Source organism: Ursus arctos, unplaced genomic scaffold, assembly GCF_023065955.2.
Source record: "Ursus arctos isolate Adak ecotype North America unplaced genomic scaffold, UrsArc2.0 scaffold_23, whole genome shotgun sequence".
Taxonomy (NCBI): domain Eukaryota; kingdom Metazoa; phylum Chordata; class Mammalia; order Carnivora; family Ursidae; genus Ursus; species Ursus arctos.
Genome location: NW_026622908.1, coordinates 4,812,443 through 4,835,589, shown reverse-complemented (window position 1 = coordinate 4,835,589; position 23,147 = coordinate 4,812,443). Strand labels below are relative to the sequence as shown.

The window sequence follows — 23,147 nt, the reverse complement described above, 5'->3', positions numbered from 1 at the left end:
GTAGCCACCATGTCACCATACAGCACTATTACAGTATCACTGACTATACACCTTATGCCTTTTATTCCCGCGACTTATTCATTCCGTAACTGGAAGCCTGCACCTCCCACTCCCCTTCACTCATTTTATCCGTTCTTCCTACCTACCCCTTGCCCTCTGGAAGCCATCAGTTTGTTCTCTGTATTTATAGGTCTGAGTTTGCTTTTTGTTTGTTTATTCATTTGTTTTGTTTTTTAGATTCCATATATAAGTGAAATCATATGGCCATTGTCTTTCTCTGTCTGACTTATTTCACTTAGCTTAATACCCTCTAGTTCCATCCATGTTGCCACAAATGCATAATCTCATCCTTTTTCATGGCTGAGTCATGTACCATTGTTTGTGTGTGCACATGCGTGTGTATCTCCCTCCATATAGATATAGATATAGATATAGATATAGATATAGATATAGATATAGATGTAGATGTAGATATAGATATAGATATCTTCTTTATCCATTCATCAGTCAATGGACACTTGGGGTGCTTCCATATCCTGACTATTGCAAATAATGTTGCAATAAACATAGTGGTGCTTGTATCTTTTTGAATTAGTATTTTGTTTTCTTTGGGTAAATACCCAGTAGTGGAAATTACTGGATCACATGGTATTTCTTTTTTTGAGGAACTTCCATATTGTTTTCCACAGTGACTGTATCCATTTACATTTCCACCAACACTGTACTAGCGTTGTTTTTTCTCCACATCCTCACCGACACTTGTTACTTCTTATACTTTTGAAACCAGCCATTCTGACTGGTGGTTGTATCTCATTGTGGTTTGGATTTGCATTTCCTTGATGATGAGTGATGTTGAGCTTCTTTTCATGTGTCTGTTGGCCATCTGTATGTCTTCTTTGGAAAAATGTCTATTTGGGTCCTCTCCCCAATTTTAAAGCCAGATTATTTGCTTTTTTGGTGTTGAGTTGTGTAAGTTCTTTATATATTTTGGCTATTAACTCTTTATTGGATATGTCATTTGCAAATATTTGATTTGGCTAGTCTTCTCTCCCCCTTTGCCTCCAATTATTACTATCTTTCTGACATTTTCTGGCTATTCTTGACTAGTTAGTTTTTCATTTCCATAGGATCAGTCTGTATAGGTTAAAAAATTATTTGAGTTTTTGGGGGAGCATATTAACTTTGTGGGTTAATTTGGAGTATTGGTCTTTTTACAATATTCAGTTACATATCAAAGTTTTCTGTTTATTTAGATAACATTCATTTAAAAAGGTAACACGTACACTTAGAAATAGTACAAAGGGGTAAATGATAAAGTGTGAACCACCTTCCAGTTCTGGCCCATACACTCCCAGTTTGCTTTAGAGACAATGAGTTTCTGGTATATGTTCATAGAGATATTCTATGCACATAAAATGCTATACATGCATACATTCATTTGGCTCTGACCCAGCTGCCTTTTTCCCAGATGGCAGCAAGCTAGAGACACTGTCCTGCTTTTCCTTACCCAACAATATATACTGGGGAACATTTTATATCAATACATACACACCTGCCTTGTTTTTTAAATAGCTGCATGGTATTGAACTATATAAAAGCAGCCAGAATTTTTAGTATGTTCCCTATTGATAAAAGATTGCTTCTTTCTATCTCTTATTTTTATAAACAATGTTGTAATGAATGTCCTTCCTCATATACCTTTGTGTGAGAATAATTCTTAAAGACTAACTCCTAGATACAGAATTACTATGTTGAGTTATAAAGAAAATATACATACAACAATGTGAATATACACTATTGAATGGAACACTTGAAAATGGTTAAGATGCTCAATATTATGTTATGTGTTTTTTGCCACAGGAAAAAAAGAGAAAATGTTCAATTTTGACAGATATCGTCAAACCGCCCTTTAAACATTAAAGAAACTTATTAATTATACCCCATTTAAATTTGCCTTCTGTTTGCCATGTTTTGGCTCAGTTGTAAAAATTGATTTTTTTTTTTAGTGAGTTAAGTAATCTGTAAGTTTTGAGTAAAATTGTTCCTCATTTCTCTTGTAGAGAGATTTTTGGAAAAATTCCAGGGATTGGTGATGCTCTGCTGGAAAACTGTGGAGGTTGGGAATTGCTGCTAAGAGGCAGGCTCTGCTTCCTTCCAGCAAAGGCAGCCCGCGCCAGTTTTATTAAAGAACAGGCATTGCTGAATCACTTTGGCTGCCTGTCCTACTGTGATTTGGATTTGTTTGAAGACTCAACTGAAAGCAAACAAGAGGTTTCATATGATTGAAATCACACCTTTCAAAGGATGTTCTAATTTCCGTATCAAGTGTCTGTGATGGAGAAGCTTTATTTAACTCCTTTCCCAGTCCCCACCCTTAGAATCACCTTATTTCTCTCAACTGCATGCCTGCTTGGACACACTCCATGGAGGTAAGCCTTGAATGAGGTGGGAAGGACAAAGGAGGTATGGGCAATGATATTAATGTGAACCAAATAAAACTGGGCCCTGCTGGGGGCCTTGGGCTGATGGGTGACATACCTAAAAGAATCTACCCAATTCAACTCCAAGAAGCTTGAAAAGCACCACAGGACTTTACTGAATGTTTCTTGAGGAGGCAGCAGAGGGTAAATGACCTCACACAGTGTTTTGCAAAGTGGACTATTAACTATTACCTTTTGATGGCTCTTCTTGTAGAAATTCAATTCACGAAAAGTCTTCGTTGGCCCTTTCCTTCTCTCCCCAGTTTCCACTCCAAATGGCAGCTGCTCAAATATGTCTCTTTCTTACTCCTTAAAATTCTAATACTGTCTCAGCTTCCCAGCCTTCCTTCTGCCTTCACTTCTCTTTCCTGGTCTTCGCTCTCTGGTAGCTTCTGTGTAGCACACTTCACCTCTTCCAGTTGCATTCCCACCCAGTAAAACCAAAGCATCGTAGAAGGTGGGAGGAAAAGAGGATGATAAATCCTTCAAATTTAAGTTTTTGTCCCAATAATAAGAGTAATAATGGGCTTATACTTTGACAGGCACTGTATGTACACGATTTCACACATTACTTCATAACCAGCATATGTAGTTCGTATTCTCATTATGGCCATTTTGCAAATGAAGACTCTAAGGCTCGGTGAAAGTTAGGTGACCTACTCAAGGTCAAAGGCTCAGGAAGCCACATTAAAGCGTACTTACTTGCCCTGTAGTGTTTTTTGATTTTTAAGTGGCAAGGCAAGGCAGCAGGTGGCAAGGGCACCTTGTGGTCTTGACAGTGCTCTCCATGCCCATATCCTTTCTCTCCTCTCTCTTTTTCCAAATCCTTATGCTTGGGTCTAGCAATGCCATCCTGGTCCCACTTCAATGGCTGAACCAATCTCTAGACCTAGCATTTTTTCCCCAATTGGCTTAGCTCTTCATCCTGGGGTTCTGTTAACCTTTCCTCTCCTTCATGCTATCTCTGTTTTCTTTAGTGTTCTCCTTCTCTCCTGCAGAACTGACATGTTGCCCTGAATTCAGGTCTTTTGGCTATGGTTCACTGTCCTGAATTCTTGCCAATCCACTGCTGTCTTGAAATGTCAATCAATTTACCTTCTACTTTCTATTCATTTTTTAGTATAAACTGCCCTACCCATAGTTCCTATATGGAGTAACAGGTGGGGTGGATCTTTTCATGGAGATAAGCACTGATTGGACTAGGGGTGGATATCTGATACAGGGGTGCCTGTGTGCTGACTATCCAATGATCAATCTGTTTTTCTAGTGTTTCAGCTAAGGACCACCAAAACAGCTCACTTGGCTATGGGAAGCCAAGGAAGAAAGTTCTATAGCCAACATATGGGGCCATGTACAACATAAGTAAGCAGGGACAGCAGGTCTATTGAGAAAGGATGGGGGAAGAGATTCACCTAGGAGAACATAGAAAAGACTATGTGACTCTGGAGGGTGGTGGGGTTAGAGAGGGGGAAGAGTGATAATTTGTCTCAGCCTGATACCTTCCAGTTATGGCTCTCATGAGGCTTTTTGCACTATTAACTTGTGTTCTCTTAAATTCTATTTTGTCCCTACAATAAAATTTCCTTTGTTCTTGAGTTAGTTTGAGTAGGTTCCTGGTACTTATCATCAGGAAGCTTCATTGGGGCACCTGGGTGGCTCAGCTGTTAAGCATCTGCCTTCGGCTAAGGTCATGATCCCAGGGTCCTGGGATCGAGCCCCGCATTGGGCTCCCTGCTCAGCGGGAAGCCTGCTTCTCCCTCTCCCACTCCCCCTGCTTGTGTTCCCTCTCTCATTGTGTTTCTCTCTGTCCAATAAACAAATAAAATACTTTTTTAAAAAAAGAAGCTTCATTAGACCACCTGCTTCCTTAGACTGGGAGCCATGTCTACATTTCCAACTGCTGGCTGTGTCCCATTGCATATGGGAAGATCTCCTGGTTTTAGTTGCCTCTAGACCTTGTTCTGGAGGTGGCACTGAACTCGCTCCTGTGGACATCCAGATAATGTTATTCCAAGGAAGGGGAAGCGTCTGATGACAAGAATAGGGTTGCTATGGGTCTGGAGTTTTGTTGTGGCTCCTTTTTGATATGAGGGTGTAGTGATTGTCCTCAAATTATCTAGGGTTAACTTTGGGACAGAGGGTTAGGGTATATGGGGAGATGACATTGTTCAGCAGGGGGAGGTGGGGCAGGCAGAGGTAGAGCCTGGGGGATGGCAAAGGAGTTGTGTCCGCATCCTGTGGGTGTTCTCAGCCTGAGGAATGACATGATGAACTTGAACAATTAGAGTCACTAGCTTTTCTAGCGCCTGCAGAGGCTTTTCCATCTGAGGACAAGCCACTGATTTTACTGATGAGGAAACGAAGACCCAACAATGAAACCATGACAATGGTAAGTGGCGTTCAGTGAGCACTTTCTACAGGGGAAGGCTCTGCTCCAAGCACTTTACACATATCACTGCACTTAGTCCCCATGGTAACCCTCCGAAGCTGGCACTATTACCACCCTCTTCTCAAGGAAGAGGAAACTGAGGCACAGAGGGGCTAAGTAACTTGCCAAACTCACACAGTAAATGACGGAGCCAGGACTAAACACAGGAAATATTGATTCAGAGCCAATGCTTTTAGTTATTATCCAGCGCTACTTCTCACAAGTACTGAAGATCATGGGAGCTTTATTGTTATAAACAAAAGCTGGTAATGAGTGTGTGCGTGTGTGGGTGTGAGTGACTTTCTCAACCAAATGAGGCAGCATGTCACGATCCATGGAAAACATGAGAACTAAGGCAAGGGTTTTAATTAGAGGAAAGTGATGACATTTTAGAGACTCAAAAATCAGGAAAAACAAATGTTCAGTAGACATATGATTTAAATGTATTAAAGGAGATAAGAAAAGAAAATTCTCAAACCCTTTCTGCGTGTTCCCAGAGCCCTATACACTATTTTAACTTTAAAGAAAAAGAACACCTGCTTGTTTATTGATTCTTATGCCACAGGTGGTATGACAATCCTGCTGGCTGGCTTAAGTAATCTGCCAAAGCAAGGCCTCCCGAGGTGAAGTAATCAGTGCCTATTTTAGGGCCCACCATTATCTGACCTCTTACAGTCAGAGAAGTCTTGAATTCTGACTTAGATATTATATAAGTTATATATATATAACTTATGTGTCCAGACGTCTATGTTATATAAAAGCAGGAGTGTTTTTTTTCCTAGGGCATTTTTTATGAGTGAGTGGTTATTCAACCCTCATCGTTTTATGCAAAAACCATTCATGGCTCGCTTGTCAATGAATCAGTTCAGATACTTGTTGAGTACCTACTATGCGTGAGACACCGTGTTAGGTGCCGGAGATATTAGGTGGACATCTGGAAACATGAAACACTGAGCTGAGGCAAAAGCCCAGCTTCTTCCCTCCTGCTTCAGACACAAACGTGTTAGACAAAATATAACGGGCAAATTTTTAAAAATACGTAACTGAAAACTTAGAAACATTTAGAAAAATTTCCTGGATGCCAGCACTGGGGAGGAAAGTCTAACCCAGGGCAGTGAGCAGGCTGGCCTGCTGGTGGCCAGCAGGGGTGGCGGACTGGGATGCAGGCCCCAGGGGCAGGGCGGAGGTTTCAAAGCCACGTGAGGGGAGAAGGGAAGTCTTGAGCAGGCGTGAGATGAGATGTGGGAAGACCCCGGCGGCACCAAGCTGGACATTTTGAAGGGCTGCCCTGTTTATGAACAGGGGATGGGGAAACCTTCCACCGATCACCCCAGGAAGGCGGGAAGGAAGCTTGCACTCTGCCCTCGCCCCTAAGTAAAAATTTTCCTTCAGGGAACGGAAGTCCCGAGCTTTCTCGTAAGAGCAGAGTCCGTATTTATACTGGGTGTTCAGGGGGGATCTCCAAGCTGAGAAAGGACATAAAAATGCAGGTTGACAGATGAAAATACGCTGTACTCCCGAGCAAGCACCACACCTCGAGCACATAGGATGCTCACTGGAAAAAAAGAAAAGCATCTGCTGGAGGTGAGCGAACAACCCAAAAGCAGAGGAGGAAACTAGTGATGGGGAGAGACATCAAGTTCAATTCAAAGGAAGATTAGTCCCAAGACCCTGAGATAATACAGTAATCTGAAAGAGACAATGAAACATGTTTAAAATTGAAGAGATAAAAGAAACCAAAATAAAGCAACAGAGTAGGTATGAACAGAAGCAGAGGTGGGTTTGAAAAGGAGACTCTAGCAGTGAGGAAAACCCGCAAGCACCTGCCTACAAGGGACACACTGCCTACCTGGGAGACGGAAGGAAATGGCAGGGATGATCCAGTCTAGGAGAGAGTCTGCACAGGGAGCTAAGCAAGCCCAGGGAAGGGGCTCCGGACCCAGCTTCCCCAAGTGATGTGGAAACTAACATATATCTCTGGCCACGGGGGACGGGGGCCATGAAAGCCCAGGGTGGTTCAGAAAATGGCACATCAAGGACTGCCACAGTCCAACATCTGCATTCCCCTAGCTGATGCAGAGATTCCCCTGAAGTCCAAGTACTGTATATGGGAATAGGTGCTCATGGACCCGCCTCTCCCACCCCACCCGCGTAGAGATGAAGGGCCCTCCATTCAACTCTGTCTCATGCTGGGCCACACTGTCCCTCCCTCCCTCTCCTCTTGCCTCACCAGTCTCTTTTGGTTTCTTAAAGCATGGCAAGCTCTTTTCCACCTCAGGGCCTTTGCACATGCTATTGTCACCATCAAGAATGACCTTTTCCTTATGCTTTTCTTTTGGGTCTCAGCTTGATGGTCACTCCTCAGGGAGCTCTTTCCTGGACACCTTAATTCCAAGGTCCCTTCCTAACACTGCTTTCTGTGTCACCTCTTGTTGGTTTCTTTTTACTTACCCTAATTTCCAGTTATTTAACTAATTTTGTCCTTGTCTTTCCTGCTAGAACATAGACTCCATGCAGGCAGGGAATCATCTGCTCATTGCTGTATCTGTAATGCCTGGCATTTAGCTGGTGTTGAGTAAAGATGAGTGGATGAATGAATATACTCAAGAACCATTCATGAAGCAGCTAACACTGCCCAGTTCAGAAGGCACACCATGGAAGCACAGACTGGAACTTTGCGGTTTAGTGAGGGAGACACATCCAACAAGGACTTACAGTAAATGTGATGGTGGTGACGACAGGGGAGGTACTGGGCGCCATGCGAGCACCCGGCAAGGACACCCATTTTTTTTTTTAAAGATTTTATTTATTTATTTGACAGAGATAGAGACAGCCAGAGAGAGAGGGAACACAAGCAGGGGAGTGGGAGAGGAAGAAGCAGGCTCATAGCGGAGGAGCCTGATGTGGGGCTAGATCCCATAACGCCGGGATCACGCCCTGAGCCGAAGGCAGACGCTTAACCGCTGTGCCACCCAGGCGCCCCAAGGACACCCATTTTGTACAGAATTAGAGAAGGCTTCCAGGAAGAAGCAACATTTCAGCTGAGGCTGGAAGGATATTTAGGAGTTCACCAGGTGAAGGGGAGCTGGAAGATGTTCCAGGCTGAGGAAGACTCAGATGCAAGAAGGACATGGCTCTTTGGGGAGACTGAACGTGGTTCTGGTTGGGCAGAGCTTAGAGCTGCAGCAAGAAATAAGATGGGAGAGGAGAGACAAGACTGGATCATGGAGGGGTTTCAAGCTACGATAAGGAGTTTGAACTTGATCTTAGGGTCAGTGAGGACATCTTAGTTGGGGGGAACGGCATAATCGGATTTGTGTTTTATTGAAATGGCTCTGGAGCAGTGGGGATAAAAGGAAGAGGATGGGAGGCAGGGAGATCAGGAAACCAGTGCCTGAGATGAGGATGGGGTGAGGGAGTGAACTGGATAAATTTAGGACAGAAGGCGAGCGTTGGGGCAGGGGAGAGAATCAAGGATGATACGTAGGTTTCTAGCATGACTAACATGGTGAATGGGGCACCATCTTGGGGCCACGTCTGGCAGAGAACCAGACACGTAGTACACATGGCATAAGTGTGTGCTTGATAACGTGGAAATGGACTCAGTACAATGTTTCCATAACAGTGAGTATACACCAGCTCACTGTTAGTTCCCGGCTCTACCTACAAGTGTGATCCACCATTCCCTACTGCCTCCACCCACCTTGGGTTGCCTATTTGTGACTTGTCAGTCTAGCCTGAGCTCAGTGGTTCTAATCCATGGTCCCCACTCACCACCAGGACACTCTGTCTCTCTGCTAAGAAGTGTGCATTGTGCCTTTCCCCCACTCTTTCTGACCACCCGTGTTTTGGCAATAATGCTACTGTGATTTTTCATTAATTTTCTTGGTTATTTTGTAGTTATAGTAACAGTAAAATTTATACTCAATAATATTATTACAATTTTCCACTACTAATGGGATTATTATTTTTGTTCATTTGTGTTTGAAAGCCATTAGCATAAGATTTACCTCCAACAATATCTACTGTGATTGTTAATGCCCTTGAAACTTGCAAGTGAGCGATAAGTCTATAATAAGAGAATGCTAGTGAGCATCTAAATGTCTTTCTTGGGAACAGAGGGCTCCCCCCCCCATCCTGGTTGGACTCAGGTTCTTTGATAGAGAGATTGGTAGGATATAAAGCATTAAAGGCTGAGAACCCTGTGTTAGTTTGTAGATGTGTTCAAACAAGTTCCCAGTTATTCAGAGGACACTTTTATTTTTTAGGAGGATTCATATTCTTGCTGCTTTTTATGTTGTTCCTTACCTGACTTACAGAAAAATATAATAAATTATGTGTTTGCAGGGAACAATATTGAGAACTCTAAAATGTCTGGAAGTGGACGGATCTGGAAATCACTCTATCTGACTGACTTTCCAAGGGACTGGGGGCTTGAAGCACTGCTAGTGGAGCTCTGGAAACAGGGATTGTTTCAGAGGCTGGTGAGAGGAGTTTCTTTGTGGGGCAGCTGTGGGGGCAGGGAAGTAGATGCGCAGGGCTGGCTTCATGGGTGTGTGCCCAGCAGCCTCCCAGGGCCCCATGCTGTGAAATTCACAGCATCACCACCTTACAATTCTTAAGTCTTGAATAAGGGACCCCACTTTGCACAAGGCCCAGCAAATGATGTATGTGTGACTGTGTACAAATGGAGCGAGGCAGATTTGGTTTCAAGTTCTAGTATTCTCTAGCTATGGACTGTGCCTCAGTTTCCTTATTTGTAAAACAGGGATAATACTATTGTCTTCTCAGACTAGATGTGAGAGTTAAAAGTAGATATCCAGCACCAGGGGGCCTGAAAGACAGTGACACACCCTGAGATAGGCTCAGTGGAATTTTAACTCCCATGTGCAGTACTCATAATTAAACTTATTATTATGATTGAATGTCAGGAACACTAGCCAGTTGGGATAGGCAGAATGTGTGTCGCAGAAGCTAACCCCATGGGTGCTGGTTAGGAACACGCCAAGCAAAAAATGTTTTCCTAAGAGGGACACTCTAAGGCTGGGGGTCCCACCCATCAGCTTCCAACCTTTGTGCTGCTATGACACATGATAAATAATGTTTTTTGGCACAACTGGTCCCAGTTTCTCATGACTCATACGTGTTTCTCTTCTCTCCAGAAATCTCTCCGGACAGACAATGAAGGAGACTGGCATTAAGATGAAGCTGCCCTTAACCTTGACCTAATTTATTTGCAAACTTTAGTATTTCAATTATTATCTGTAACAATTTTTTTTTTTTACCATACCACATAATGGGACTCGATAAGCCAATGTAACACCCCGGAATGTGGACAAAGGATCCTCCCCCATGACAGGCTGGACAGAGCAGGACCAAGCTGGAGCCTTCCATGGCTTCCCAGATGGCTGTGCAGTGTTGTAGCCTGAATGCACGAGTCAGTCACGAGGCCTGCCAGCCGGAGTCAGAGACACACTAACCAGTTGGTTGGACACCCTTGTGATGAAAAGCATGCAATCTAAAAACACCTGGCTAAACGTTTTCCCCCAAGAATGTAGAAAAGGCTTTAAATCAAATTAATAAGAAACATAAGCTAATTCCTGGGCATTTCTGGACTCTGGCCCAAAAGGATTCCTCAGGGGATTATAGGAGTCAGGGTGACCTTTACTGCCTTCAGTTTAAGGTTTGTGGGCAGCCCGGAGTCCCGATGGGAGCCTTCAAAGGGAAGCACAGGGGACCTCAGCGGTGCTTGCCCGCCTGTGCATCTCAGACTTCTGGGCACATATGCATCACGACACGCAGGCCCCATGTCTCCAGGGCTTCCTGCGGTCTCGGATGTGGGACAGCCTCGCAGTGACCTGTGCTGTGAAATGTCCACTGCCCAAGCATGGTTTGCTCCTTCCTAACTCCCTCCTGAGCGCTTGTGGGCAGTGAGCCCTGGCTGCCCCCTGAGCTCTCTCAGGCCTGAAGGGCTTCCATGGGCGGCGGTAGCCAAAGCTGGCCCATCACCTCTCCCCAGTACAGCTGTGAATGGCCATAGAAAAACTGCAGCTCTTCTTCCCAGATCCCTCCTCGGCCTCTTCCTAGTGCTTTGGATGAGGGATGATATCGCACTGTCAGTCAAACAAATCAGAAAGAACGACGGGCCATTTTTCCCTCACCCCTCCACGGGACGAGTGGGGACCTAGATAATGACACAGCTCCTGGGCCCACGTAACACGGTATGTATGGGGTGCATAGAAGATGCTTCAGTCTATAACTATTATGACTAATGACCGATGAATTTGTCCAACACCTCAAGGCATGATTATAAAAAGCATGTGCTAATAAACAGTTTATTTTCATGGTGATTTTGAAATGGTGATTTTGGTTTGGGCAACTCTGGTGTCACTCTCCTGACCCTCTCAAGGATCATAGCAAGAAAACCGAAAGCCACTACATCGAGTCTCAGGAGACCAGAGACATGGCACCCCACCCATGCGGCCGCAGCAGTGGCTGTCAGCATAAACTGGAGAAAATGCAAATCCGGTCAGGGAAAATCTGAGACAACAAGAGGGACCTGTGTGCCTCTGTCCTGAACTTGACAGAAACCCCCTCATCCCAAACTCAGCAAATAGATTTGCTTCCTAGGGCACCCACCTTCCAGCACATCGCATACTATAAACTTCAAGCCCCCAAAAAAGAAATCTAAGGGATGCTTAGACTGTGTTCATGGTTTTTGGTCATTCTGTGATTGTTTTTCTTACCTGTTGCCGAATTTCTTCCTCCATTTTCACGGGGGAGCCCAATTCTGCAACTTGTTTGACACCTTCACTCGCATATCCTCCATACTCCCACAGCACGTAATTCTTGGAGTGGGATCCACCAATGATTGCAGACCAGTGATTGGCCCGACCTGGGAAAGCCAATCAAGATGCAGGGATCAGTGCAGCTGTGGCGAAAACACGAGCCCCTTAAATGCTGGGAAGAAACTGTAATTTGACAATCATTCAACCAGCGCTGGCTAAGCACCTACTCTGTGTTGGGCCCTGTGCTATTCAGAGATGAGTAAGACCATCCCTGGAAGAGAGAAGGTCTTGGGACTATGCAGACAGGACAACAGATGCCGGAGCGAGACACAGAGGCAGCCCAGAATGATGACTTCTGTCTGGGAGGGTTTCAGAGAAGGGGACAACTGCGAGGCTTTGAAAGGCGGATCAGATTTGTAAGACAGAATGGAGAGGAGAGGCTATTTCTGGCAGACTCAGAAGCATTAAATAACATTGTGTGTTTGGGGAGCCATAAGTAATTTACCATTGCTGTGTCACCAACTGTCAGGGGAGAGGTAGAAAGCAATGCCAGGGAGGTAGGAAGGAGCCTGCTCATGGGTGGCTCTGCTCTCAATGCTTCAGGAGTTCGGATGTCATTTGAAAGTGTCTGGATCCACTGAAGGGTCCTGAGCAGGGGAATGGCATGATTGCATCTGAATTTTAGATTAGTCATCCAGGCAGCAGTGTGAAGAATGTATTAGAGGGAGCAAAATGGGGGTGTAGAGCTATAGTGGGAGAGCATGGAGCTAAGGGTAGAGGAAGTGACTAGGGAGTAGGGTTGGGCAATTCTCAGAAATGAGCATGGTTGACTTTGAGCTGGCTTTCCTGTGCCTTCCGGGATGAGGGGCAGGTGAGCTAGCCGTGTGAGAGGACGGGGCGGGCAGTCAGGATATGTGGGAGGGACTGGTCTGCAGTGGTCTGCTGAGGCTCATGGGAGAGGGGGCCCACCCGGGATGCAGGAGGGAACCAGTGGGTGACACCAGGGAGAACAGAACAAGATCTGGACAGGACCAAGACAAAACTGACTGAGGGGTTTTCGAAGTGCTAGGGGGAGGAAGGAGAGGGTTGGAGAGTCAACATCAGCACTGCACTGGTTTGTTTCTGCATGTGATGAGTGTTGATGTACACATACACACACATATAATACAATAATTATACATAAATATATACATATATGATACATATATATACATAATATATACACACAATATACATATATAGTATATATAATACACAGGTATGTATTAATTACTGGCTAAGTAACATACAATTCATCATAAGTTCAGCTCTCAGCCATTCTTGGTTGACTAATAAAGCCCTGAATTAAAGAACATTTTCAGGCATTTTCCTCAGTGAAGAGGAAAACTGGAACTGGGTGGACACAAGTGACACGTGTGGCTTACCACCCTATGGCCCGAGGTGACAGAACTCTCTGCTCCACCCCACCACGGAAGAAGACCATTCTGAATGGGGCCTGATCCTATTTACATCAGCTCTCTGCTACCCCAGAGCCTTCTGCTGCAGGGGCACACTGAGAACTTGGGCACCAAGCCCCCCTCCAGCCTGCTGAGGTCAGGCAAACCCCCTCTCCCCAGCCAGGCAGATGACATCACTACATCAGCCTGCCCAATCGCTTGCTCATTATTTCCTCCACATCGGGGAAATGCAAACATTGTGTTCATCCATCAGTTCCCTAGAGAAGACAGACGGATATGCTGCCAGCTCTTTCTGTAGCTCACTTCCTGAGTGAGGAGACTGTCCTAGCTGTCATCTAAGCCAGGAGCACTGCTTATGTTGGGGCAATGGCTGGGAGCCACTTGTGACCTTTGGTTCATGCTGTGAACCCAGGGAGACCAGCTTCAGCATCTCTTGCTTCCTCTGCCTTGTTCCACCGAAGTGTCCCCTTTTCCCAGACCTATCCTACCTGCAATTCTGTACCTCTGGGGCTTAGCATATGCTGTTCCCCATGGCTCTCTTCCTGCCTGGCTTGGCCAACTCTCATCCCTCCTTCATGATTTACCCAGAAGTCCCCAAGGTCCCCCCAGACTGACATAGTCTTGTCTTCTGTCTCCCCACAGCACAGATAACATGTCTGATCACTGCTACAGGTCTGTTTCCCCACCAGACTGTCCCTGAGGAGACCTGTCTTCAGCTCCGTGTTCCCAGTGCCCAGCAGTGTGTCTGATGCACTGTGAGTGCTCAGTGCATGTTTTCAAAAGGATTTCATCAAATCAAAAGGGAAGGTAGGCAGTATATGTGCTCGAAGCACTTGGGAGCGGCTTGCACAGATTTGATTCAATGTGATTAAATTCAAGTCTCAGCTCAGCAGAGTTCCTGACACCTACTGGGCTAACACACTCAGCTCACCTGCATGCTATTAAAAACAAACACCACCACCACCAACAAAGAAAGGCACTGGTCTTAACGGCTGGCAGACAGGGATTCAAATGGTAGCGTTGCCACTTTCTAGCTAGGTCAACTTGGTCAAATTCCAATGATTTTATTTTCCTGAGTCTCAGCTCCCTCCTCTGTAATTCAAGAATGATAATGCCTATCTTACTGACCTATTATAAGAATTAAATTCAATTTTTAAAACATGAGATAATATATGTGAAATCACTACTGGCACACAATAGACACTCAATAATTATAGTTTCCTCCTTTCCTGGTTGTTAGGGAGGCTAAAAAATGAGTAAAACATGAAACCTGCCTTTTATTCAGTATGGGAGATAAGATATCTATGTACTGTGGAATAAGAGAAGAGACTAGGAACGAGCACAATCATAGGGAGAGGAGGGGATGGACCCAGATGGGTCTTCCTGATTTATTCATTCAGCTTCCATTTACTGTTTGCCAAGCACAGTGGCAGGTCCTGGCCACTGACAGGAGTTGGATAGGTGCTTGTCCTGGAGGGACTCACGGTCTGGGGGCGGGGAAACAGATGGCTTAGCAGATTACTTACAATCCAGCATGGGCAGGGATATTAGAGAAACAAGAACACAGAGCAGAGGGAATGGAGCAGCTAACTCCAAAGTCCCCAAATCCCAAGAATCAAAGTCCAAAGTCATGAGTGCAGAGAAGCAGGTGCCTTAAGAGTGGAATTTGTCTTTGTGGTTTCTTACACTTGAATAAAATGTCATTGTACCGGTCCAACTTTCTGATCAATTTAGTTGTTAATTTCTTACACTGGTCTTGCAAATTACCACATTAATTCAAATTTCAACCCACTGAATGACATCAACCACATAATAGGTATCTGACAGGCACTAGGCTAGGGGGAGGGACCAGATTCTATCCTGCCTGGGAGGACAAGGCAGGAGTCCATGGAGAATGACCTGAAACATTAGAAGGGTCGATGACTTCAGGTGAGTGGCAGTCACTCGGGTGCAGAACAGTACAGGGAGAGAAGCACTGACGACCAAGAGGCAGAAGAACTGGACCCCAGGCCTCTCTGCATGACCATGAATCAGAGCCTCAGTTTACCTTTTAAAAATAGGGATAGTAGGGGCGCCTGGGTGGCACAGTGGTTAAGCGTCTGCCTTTGGCTCAGGGCGTGATCCCGGCGTTATGGGATCGAGCCCCACATCAGGCTCTTCCACTATGAGCCTGTTTCTTCCTCTCCCACTCCCCCTGCTTGTGTTCCCTCTCTCGCTGGCTGTCTCTATCTCTGTCAAATAAATAAATAAAATCTTTAAAAAAATAAAAAAAGATATTTAAAAAAATAGGGATAGTAATTACTAGTTGGACTATTGCTCAGAGTTGTGCAAATTATTTGGGCTGGTTTTGGAAAGAACTAGGAAACTTTAAAGAACTGTATAACGCCAAGTTCTCAATATTATTATGGATGGAAAGCATAATGGGAATCCACAAGAGAAGTCCAAATATGATGGAGGAGCAAGGAAACTTTCCCAGTGGAAGGGGGCTCCCATGGGAGGACTGGCAGGACAGGACAAGCAGGAATTCCAGTGATGACATAGATTAAACACCTATTAGGTGTTAGGTGTAATGCTTTCCTAGGGGTAACCCTCACTACACTCTCATTCTCATTTTATAGATAAGAAAACTGAGACCCAGAGATGTTAAGGAGGCTGCCAAAGCTCACGGAGCTAGCAAGGGTCAAAACTAGGGTTCAAACCCAGGTCTACCTGACCCCAGAGTACATGCTCTCTTCCCTACATCACACTGAGAGGTCAAGAAGGAGAGGATACTGTTTGGTGGATTGGAGGGATGGAAGGCAAAAAGAAAAGATGAAAAAGAAAGTTGGGACTGGGTTGAGGAGAGTACGGAATGCCCACCATAAGAGGGGGAAATATGATGGAAGTTTCCTTCTGGGAAGAATGATAATGACAATAGTTAACATGCATTGAGCCTTTAGTAAGTGCCAGGCACTGTGCCAAGGACTGACCTACATTATTGCATTAAACACTCAGATAAAGAACCTCCTCTGACACAGAGGTTATCAGAATTCCCATTTTTCACATGAGGAAACCCAGACTCAGAGAGGTTAAGTGAGTTAACCCAAGATCACAGAGTCGATGAGTGAGGACACTGGGATTCAAGGTCAAGTCTGTCTGGGACCAGAGCTATGGTCTCCACCACACCACCTCCAGGCCATGCCCAGTGGTGGGAAGGGAGAAGGCCCAGGGTGAGAAGACCCATCAACACTCCCTGCGTGAGTTGTGTAGGGTTTGACTTAGGGCAGCGGAGAGGGAATGCAGACACAGGATCAGAGGTATGAGCCAATAAGAGGGAAGATTGGACAGACTTCGGAAGGCAGTTTGGGGAAGTGGTTAAAGCTCTGGTGTTTGAATCAGACCATCTTGTGTTTTAGGTTCAGTTCTGAAGCTCAGTTCTAGACTGGACAAGTCAGTAATTACTCTCAAACTCAGTTTCTTCATCTGGATTTTGACATGACCAGTCTCCTGGTGGTGTTCTGAAGCTAAAGTCCATGATGTCATGAGTAGTGGCTTGAACACCAAGTGGGCTTAATAAATCTTAGCCAGTCAAATTAAATATGAAGAGGATGGATGGGGCAAATCCAGACAAGTTTCTGGAAGGCATGGGAAGCAAAAAAGATCTGAGCAGGTAGTTTGGTTTAGAATTGGTGGGTAGAGATGACAGAATGTCAGATGCAAGGACCTGAAGCTGAAAGAAAAACCAGGAGGGAATCCTCTAAAGAGGACTCAGTGGTCTGGGGCCTGAGAATGAGGTGGCTCAGCAGACTCAGTTAGCTGGGACATGGAGAAGTGCAGCACTGGGCCCCAGCATCCTCCAGGAAGTAAGGGAGGAAGGAGAGGGAGAAGCCACAGGTATTGGGAGGCCTGGGGAGAAGGAGACAAAGTACATGCTGTGGCTTTCTTAAAGGGATGTTCAGGGGGGCTATGGCTGAGGTACTTGGTGAAACACTAGGGCTTCAGCCTTGGGCCCAGGGGGAGAGAAACAAGACTATCACCAACCTCTTTGGCTCTCAGGTGAGGCCAAAGCTCTTTGGTTTAGCATGCCTCTCTCTGGTTCCAGCAGTGTTCTAGTGGCCTATACATACCTGGGTCTAGAAGTTTATTCCCAATAGTTTCTATGAGGCATAGATGCGACAGAGGCACGTGGGAAGCTGGGAGGAAGAAATGATTAGACGTGTGAATCTGAGATACTGATGGGCAACGAGGTGCATTTGTCTGAAAAGCATGATCCAGGGAGATGTCCTGAATGTAAGTGCAGTGACCTCACTTCTGACACCTTTTCTATTGTCATTGCTGGTGCTATGTTACCAGTGATGCCTAAATTCACAATGGTGCCAAAAATGCCATTGCTGATGAAAAGAAGAACCGTGTCTGGCTTTTTGTGTTGTGTGGAAGGAGGCGTGCTGCACGTAGATGGATTCTCTGAAGTGTTCTGCCTATGGCAGGTATTCAGTGACAGCCCAGCTTTGCTGGCCTCCTTTGCCAGTGGCTGCATTCCCCATCCAATCTCAGTCCCGCATAAAGTCACCCACGCATTTCCTTGACATAATATTCATAGCGCTTCACTGGAGAACATCCTGTCACCCTGGTGTTTAGATTGCTACAACCTCCCATTATCCAACCTCAGCCTGACCCACTGTATCTCAGCAAATCCTGGTTTTTGGCGCTGGGTAGGTCCTTCCAGATCTACTATGGTCGCTGCACTGAAGCGTATCCAATCCCTAAGTCCTGCTGCCTGTCCTCCTTTCATGTCTAAGTGGATAACCTTGTCACTTAGCTCTTCCGAGAAGACCCAGGTCAACCCATCCACAGACTTACCAAGGAGGCCATGTGGCCAGGGACCAGCAGAAAAATGCCATGGGCCTGCCAGCCCTATTCATAAAAGTTGTCTTGGATCTTACTTCCCTCTTGCTTTTGCTGTTCTCACCCTAGGCTCACTTCCAGGATCTGCCTGGGTTTTGATGCTTTGGATTTGGCTACAGAACTTGGCTCCTCTGGGTTTGCCCCTGGGTGCTGCCCAGGACACAGCTTGTACTTGCCCTCTGGCTCTTCCTGCCCTTGGCTGCTTTATGAGCTCACTCTGACCAAGCTATTCAGGTCTTCAGGATCCCATCCCAGGACAGCCTCTTGGAAAAAACCCTGCATGGGGAGATCTGAGATTTTGGCCAGAAATTCTTCAACTTTCTATCTTTTTGCCTTCTTCACTCAGCTAGCCTTTTTTCTTTACTTCAGGTCTTAAGAAAAGTGTGACTTGTCCATTCCAGGGGAAACCCTTGCACTTACAGAACTGATTGTATTCTTTTGCATTTCCTCTGAGGTTTCTGATAATAATATTCTATTCTATTAATTCATTCACTAAATAAATGTTTACTAGGCATACTATGTGCTAGGTTAGAAATCAACAAGCCAGAGCCCACTGCTTGGTTTTTTTTTCTTCCAATAAGGTTGTATATCTCACATGTTATTTACGTATTACTTATGGCTGCTTTCCTGCTACAATGGCAGAGTTAAGTAGTTATGAGAGAGACTGCCTGGCCTGCAAACCCTAAAATATTTGCTATCTGATCCTTTATAGAGAAAGTTTGACAAAATTTGGGCTAGGCCATGGAGACTGAGCAGAATGAGACTTGGTCCTGGTCCTTGAGACATTCAGTCTGGAAGGTGGGGTGAAGCATATGGAGGACAGATCACAACAGGTCATTACAAGGGAGTGTACATGATACAGTTTTCATAAAGACAACACAGGGTGACATAAAAACACAAATGGGGGATATTCAACCCAGACTGTACTAGAGCGAGCTTCCTGGAAGAGAAGACAGCTGAACTACCTTCTGAAGGATAAGCAGGTGATAACAAGGCAATTAGGGGGAAGGAGGAAGGTATTTTTTGTAGAAGAACCAGTATGTGCAAAAGCAGAGCGTAAGAGAGAGCCAGAAGTACACAGAAAGCCATAAGGTAGGTCCAGGAAGAAAGAAAGAAAGAGTATTTGTAAAGAAGGAATGATCAATGATGAAGCCAGTCAGTCAGTCAGATCAGAAAGGATACGAATGTCTTAATAAAAAGTTTTTATTTTATCTTGAAGGCAATGTGAGGTAAAGAAGAAAATATGATTGTTTTGTCTACAGAAAAACTCCAAATTTATAAATGCTCACACAACTTTCGCTTCTCACTCTGATGGACTAAATGGCTCTGGACTAGCCCTCTCGACGTAAGTGATGATAAAATTGGGTAAAATGTATGAAGCACCAATTTTCAGAAGGTAGAAAATAGACGGCAAACTACTATGACCCCCGAGAGAAGGGTAACAAAAGAGGTGAGTTCCATGTTTGTCCTGGACATTTTCTGGTTTGTGGTACAGGAAGGTGGAACACAACAGAGCATGACAATCTGACTGAGCTGAGGAGGTAAAGATAGGACTTTGAGGCTGCTGGTAAGAATACCAGAGAGGAAGATGCTACAGGGAGAAGGAACTTCAGAAACATGCATGGGAGTCCCTCTAAGTATTTGACCGAACACCAAGTTGCACATGTGCCATGACAAAACTCCACAGGCTTGGGAAATACAGCTACGGGGGAGCTCAGAGCTAAATGGAGATTGCAGAAGCCACACAATGCTGAAGATGCAGGACTTCCAACCACCCATGCTCGAGAGACCTTGCTGACCATCCTGAGCATTCAACTGAGACCCTGGAAAAGGCATAGTTCAGGAGAAAAAAACTTGAGCACTACAGTAAGGGCTAGTCTAGACTTATCCTTAAAAAGCTTAGAAAACAAGCCTTGAAAGTAAAACAAGCAGATATACCAGTAAATTATCTGCCAGATCAAAACTCCATACTCTTTAAAAGAAGATAATAAATTCAGTTATTCACCAATGTCCATCATACAATAAAAAATTACTAACAAGTGTAGAAGCAGGAAAATATGATCTATAACATGGGGAAAAAAAAGAGTCAAAAGAAAGAGTTCCTGAAATGATGGGTAGGTTGGGATTACTATATAACAACCTTAAAACACTAGTATCAAGTTCAAGGACTTAGAGGAAGAGGAAGAGATGGACATAATGGGGTGAACAGATGAGGACTCTCAGCAGAGAAAGAAAAAATATTTTTTTGAGAGAGAGAGAGAAAGAGTGCATGCACGAGTTAGGGGAGGGGAAGAGGGAGAGAGAGAGAGAGAGAATTTTAAGCAGGCTCCATGCCCAGTGTGGAGTCAGATGTGGGGCTTAATCTCATGACCCTGAAATCATGACCTGAGCTGAAATCAAGAGTTGGACTCTTAACCCACTGAGCCATCCAGGTGTCCCAAGAAAGAAGCTGTTTTTAAAAACCCAATGGAAAATCTAGAACTCAAAAATATAATGTCTGTATTAGCATATGGCAAAGAAAAAGGTCTATAAACTGAAAGGGTAATGGAAATTTGAAATGAAGCACAGAGAAAAAGGATAAAAAAAAGTGAATGGGAGTCTCAGTGACCTTTGGAACAACAGTAAGTTGTTTAACATAAGTGTTATGGAATCCTGGAAGGAGAGGATAGAGAGATTGAGTTATAAAGATATTTAAAGAAATAACACCTGAAATTGCCCAAAACTTGATGAAAAATATCAATCTATGGCTCTAAGAAGCCCAATAAACTGCAGACAGAATAAAAACAAAAAAAAAAAATTGTATCTATGCACATCAAAATCAATTAATGATGATTAAAGAAGGAGGAAAAAGTCTTAGAAGCAGCCAGAGCCCAAAAGACACATTACAATCAGAAAAACAAAAATAAGAATGACTGCCGGCTTCAAAAACAAGATAAATCAGAAGACAATGAAATGACATCGCTAAAGTTCTAAAAGAAATAAAAAACTGTCCACCTTGAATTCTATATCCTGTAAAAATATCCTTCAAAAATGAGGGTCAACTAAAACAGTTTTTTGAGAAAGGCAAGCTGAGTGACTTTATTACCAGCATACCTGCTGTATATGAAATATTAAAGGACTTCTGGGTGAAGGGAAGTGAAAACAGATGTAAACTCAGATCTCCATAGAGGAGAAGAGTGCTAGAGACGGCAAATGCGTGTGTACGCTCCACCTTTCATCTCTTTTTCACTAAGGAGCTTCTCCCTTGAAGTAAAGAGGTTCAAATTTCCTCATGCTGAATGAAAAAGTTTTTCCCGTCAATGCTCTCTTCCCACAGACTATTTTTTGTCTTTCCTACCTCTCTAGGCTTTTTGAGAAAGTTAAGCTCACTGTTTCTACTTCCTCTCCTTGAATTCTTTTCTCAGATCCTTGCAACCTGATACTGGGCTCCCACCTGAGCTCATTTTTGCCACCCAGTCTTTGAAACTTTGACTTTTGCTCACCTCTATTCCCACAGTTGGACAATTGCAGGGCCAATCAAGAGAAAATTACTGTCTGCTTTATTTCCCTTTTAAAAAATAAAAACATATTTTAAATTCAATAAAAGTCATCTTTTCAAATATATCATTTAGTGAGTTTTGACAAGTGCATGCAATCACGTAACCAGTCACAACCGGGGTATAAAATAGTTCTACTACCTAAAAAAGATTGCTTTGTGCCTCTTTGCAGTCAACCCCATTCCTCCATCCCTGGCCCTTGGCAACCTCTGGTCTGTTTTTGGTCCCTATAGTTTTGCCTTTCCTAGAATATAGTATAAATAACTCATACAGTAGGTAGCCCTTTGAGTCTGGCTTCTTTAACTCAGCATAATACATTTGAGATTCATGCATGCTGTTATATGTATCCGTTTATCCTTACTTCAAATATCTTAAAAGAAAAAGGAGATTGACTACTGGTTTAAGGTCATTCTTACATTCCTGTTTCTAACATTTACTAGCTGTGTGACCTTGAACAAGCAACCTAAGTTTTTTAAAACTCAGTTTTCTTTTCTGTGAAATGGTAACAACAATAGTACCTACCTTCTAGGGTTTTTAATGGGTGTCACGGAAGGAAATCCATATAACAATAGTACAGTTCCTGGTACATAATAAACATTCAATAAATGGTTACTTTTAATATTGATATTCCATTTCTCCAGGGAAGGTAGAGATTGGGATCCAAGTGGAGCATACACAGAGTCTGTTCATGAGGGTAAAGCAAGGTCTTAGAGGATAGCTGGATTTTCTAAGTAGTATGGTTAGCTGTAGTGGTGGTCCCAGTGGCAGTCAGCTTTGGGGGGAGGGTATAGAAGCCTACTGGATGAGTGGAGCAAGTGGTGGGAAAATAGCAGCAGAATGAGTCAGGTGAACAGACAGAAGTTCCCAGAAGCAAGCAGCAGAGCCTCTGACACAAGCTTCTAGTTAGCATTCAGGTTCTATTTTCTGGAGTCAGGTCTGTTTTCTGGAGGCTTATAGGGAAGCAGTGGCAGGTGTGAGAACACACTCATGCCATCAGTGAGTGTTCACCTTAAGTGTACTGTGCTTCTTTCCATTTACTGCCTCAAGGCCTTCTCTGAAGCTTTGAAAGCCCACTTGGCTAGCAAGCAAGCGCCTGGAGTGCAGGGAAGTGAGTGTTCCTGGAGACAATCTTAGCCTATGGAGGGGTGGGTGCTGCTGGACAATTCCAGAAAGCATTCTGTACACTTTTCAGAGGTCTACTGATGCCAATGACCTCAAAATACACTCTTAAGTTGATTCTTCCTTTTCCCTTGTCATTCTGCCCCAGTCCCTTCACTCCTGCTTCCTGGCTCACCTTCTACATAAACTACCTGCACCAAAGTCCTTTCCTTAGGCTCTGCTTTTGGGGACATGGATCATTCAACCAAGATCATGTGTATGGCCCCAGAGATCCATAAAATAATAGTTGGAAGATTAGGCAAGAGCCAGCTGGGGCTACTCTTCCTGTTTCTGAAAGCAGAGTAGTCTTAGAGAATACAAATGATCCTTCAGCACCCCTCCACCCAAAACTATGGGTGTTGATTCTGTTGTTATTGTCATCATAATTCTTGCGATTGTTATCACTATAGATATCA

At 44.3% G+C, this 23,147-nt stretch overlaps 1 protein-coding gene across 2 annotated transcripts in view; it reads right to left on the bottom strand.

Annotated features, from left to right (window-relative positions):
- The window catches only part of SPON1 (spondin 1), a 253,714-nt gene that overhangs the window by 100,789 nt on the left and 129,778 nt on the right, over positions 1 to 23,147 (bottom strand). For both annotated transcript variants that reach the window (XM_026486763.4, XM_057317497.1), the window contains exon 6: positions 11,655 to 11,803. In XM_026486763.4, coding sequence (XP_026342548.2) covers positions 11,655 to 11,803 — 149 coding nt within the window. The remainder of the gene's footprint in view (positions 1 to 11,654; positions 11,804 to 23,147) is intronic.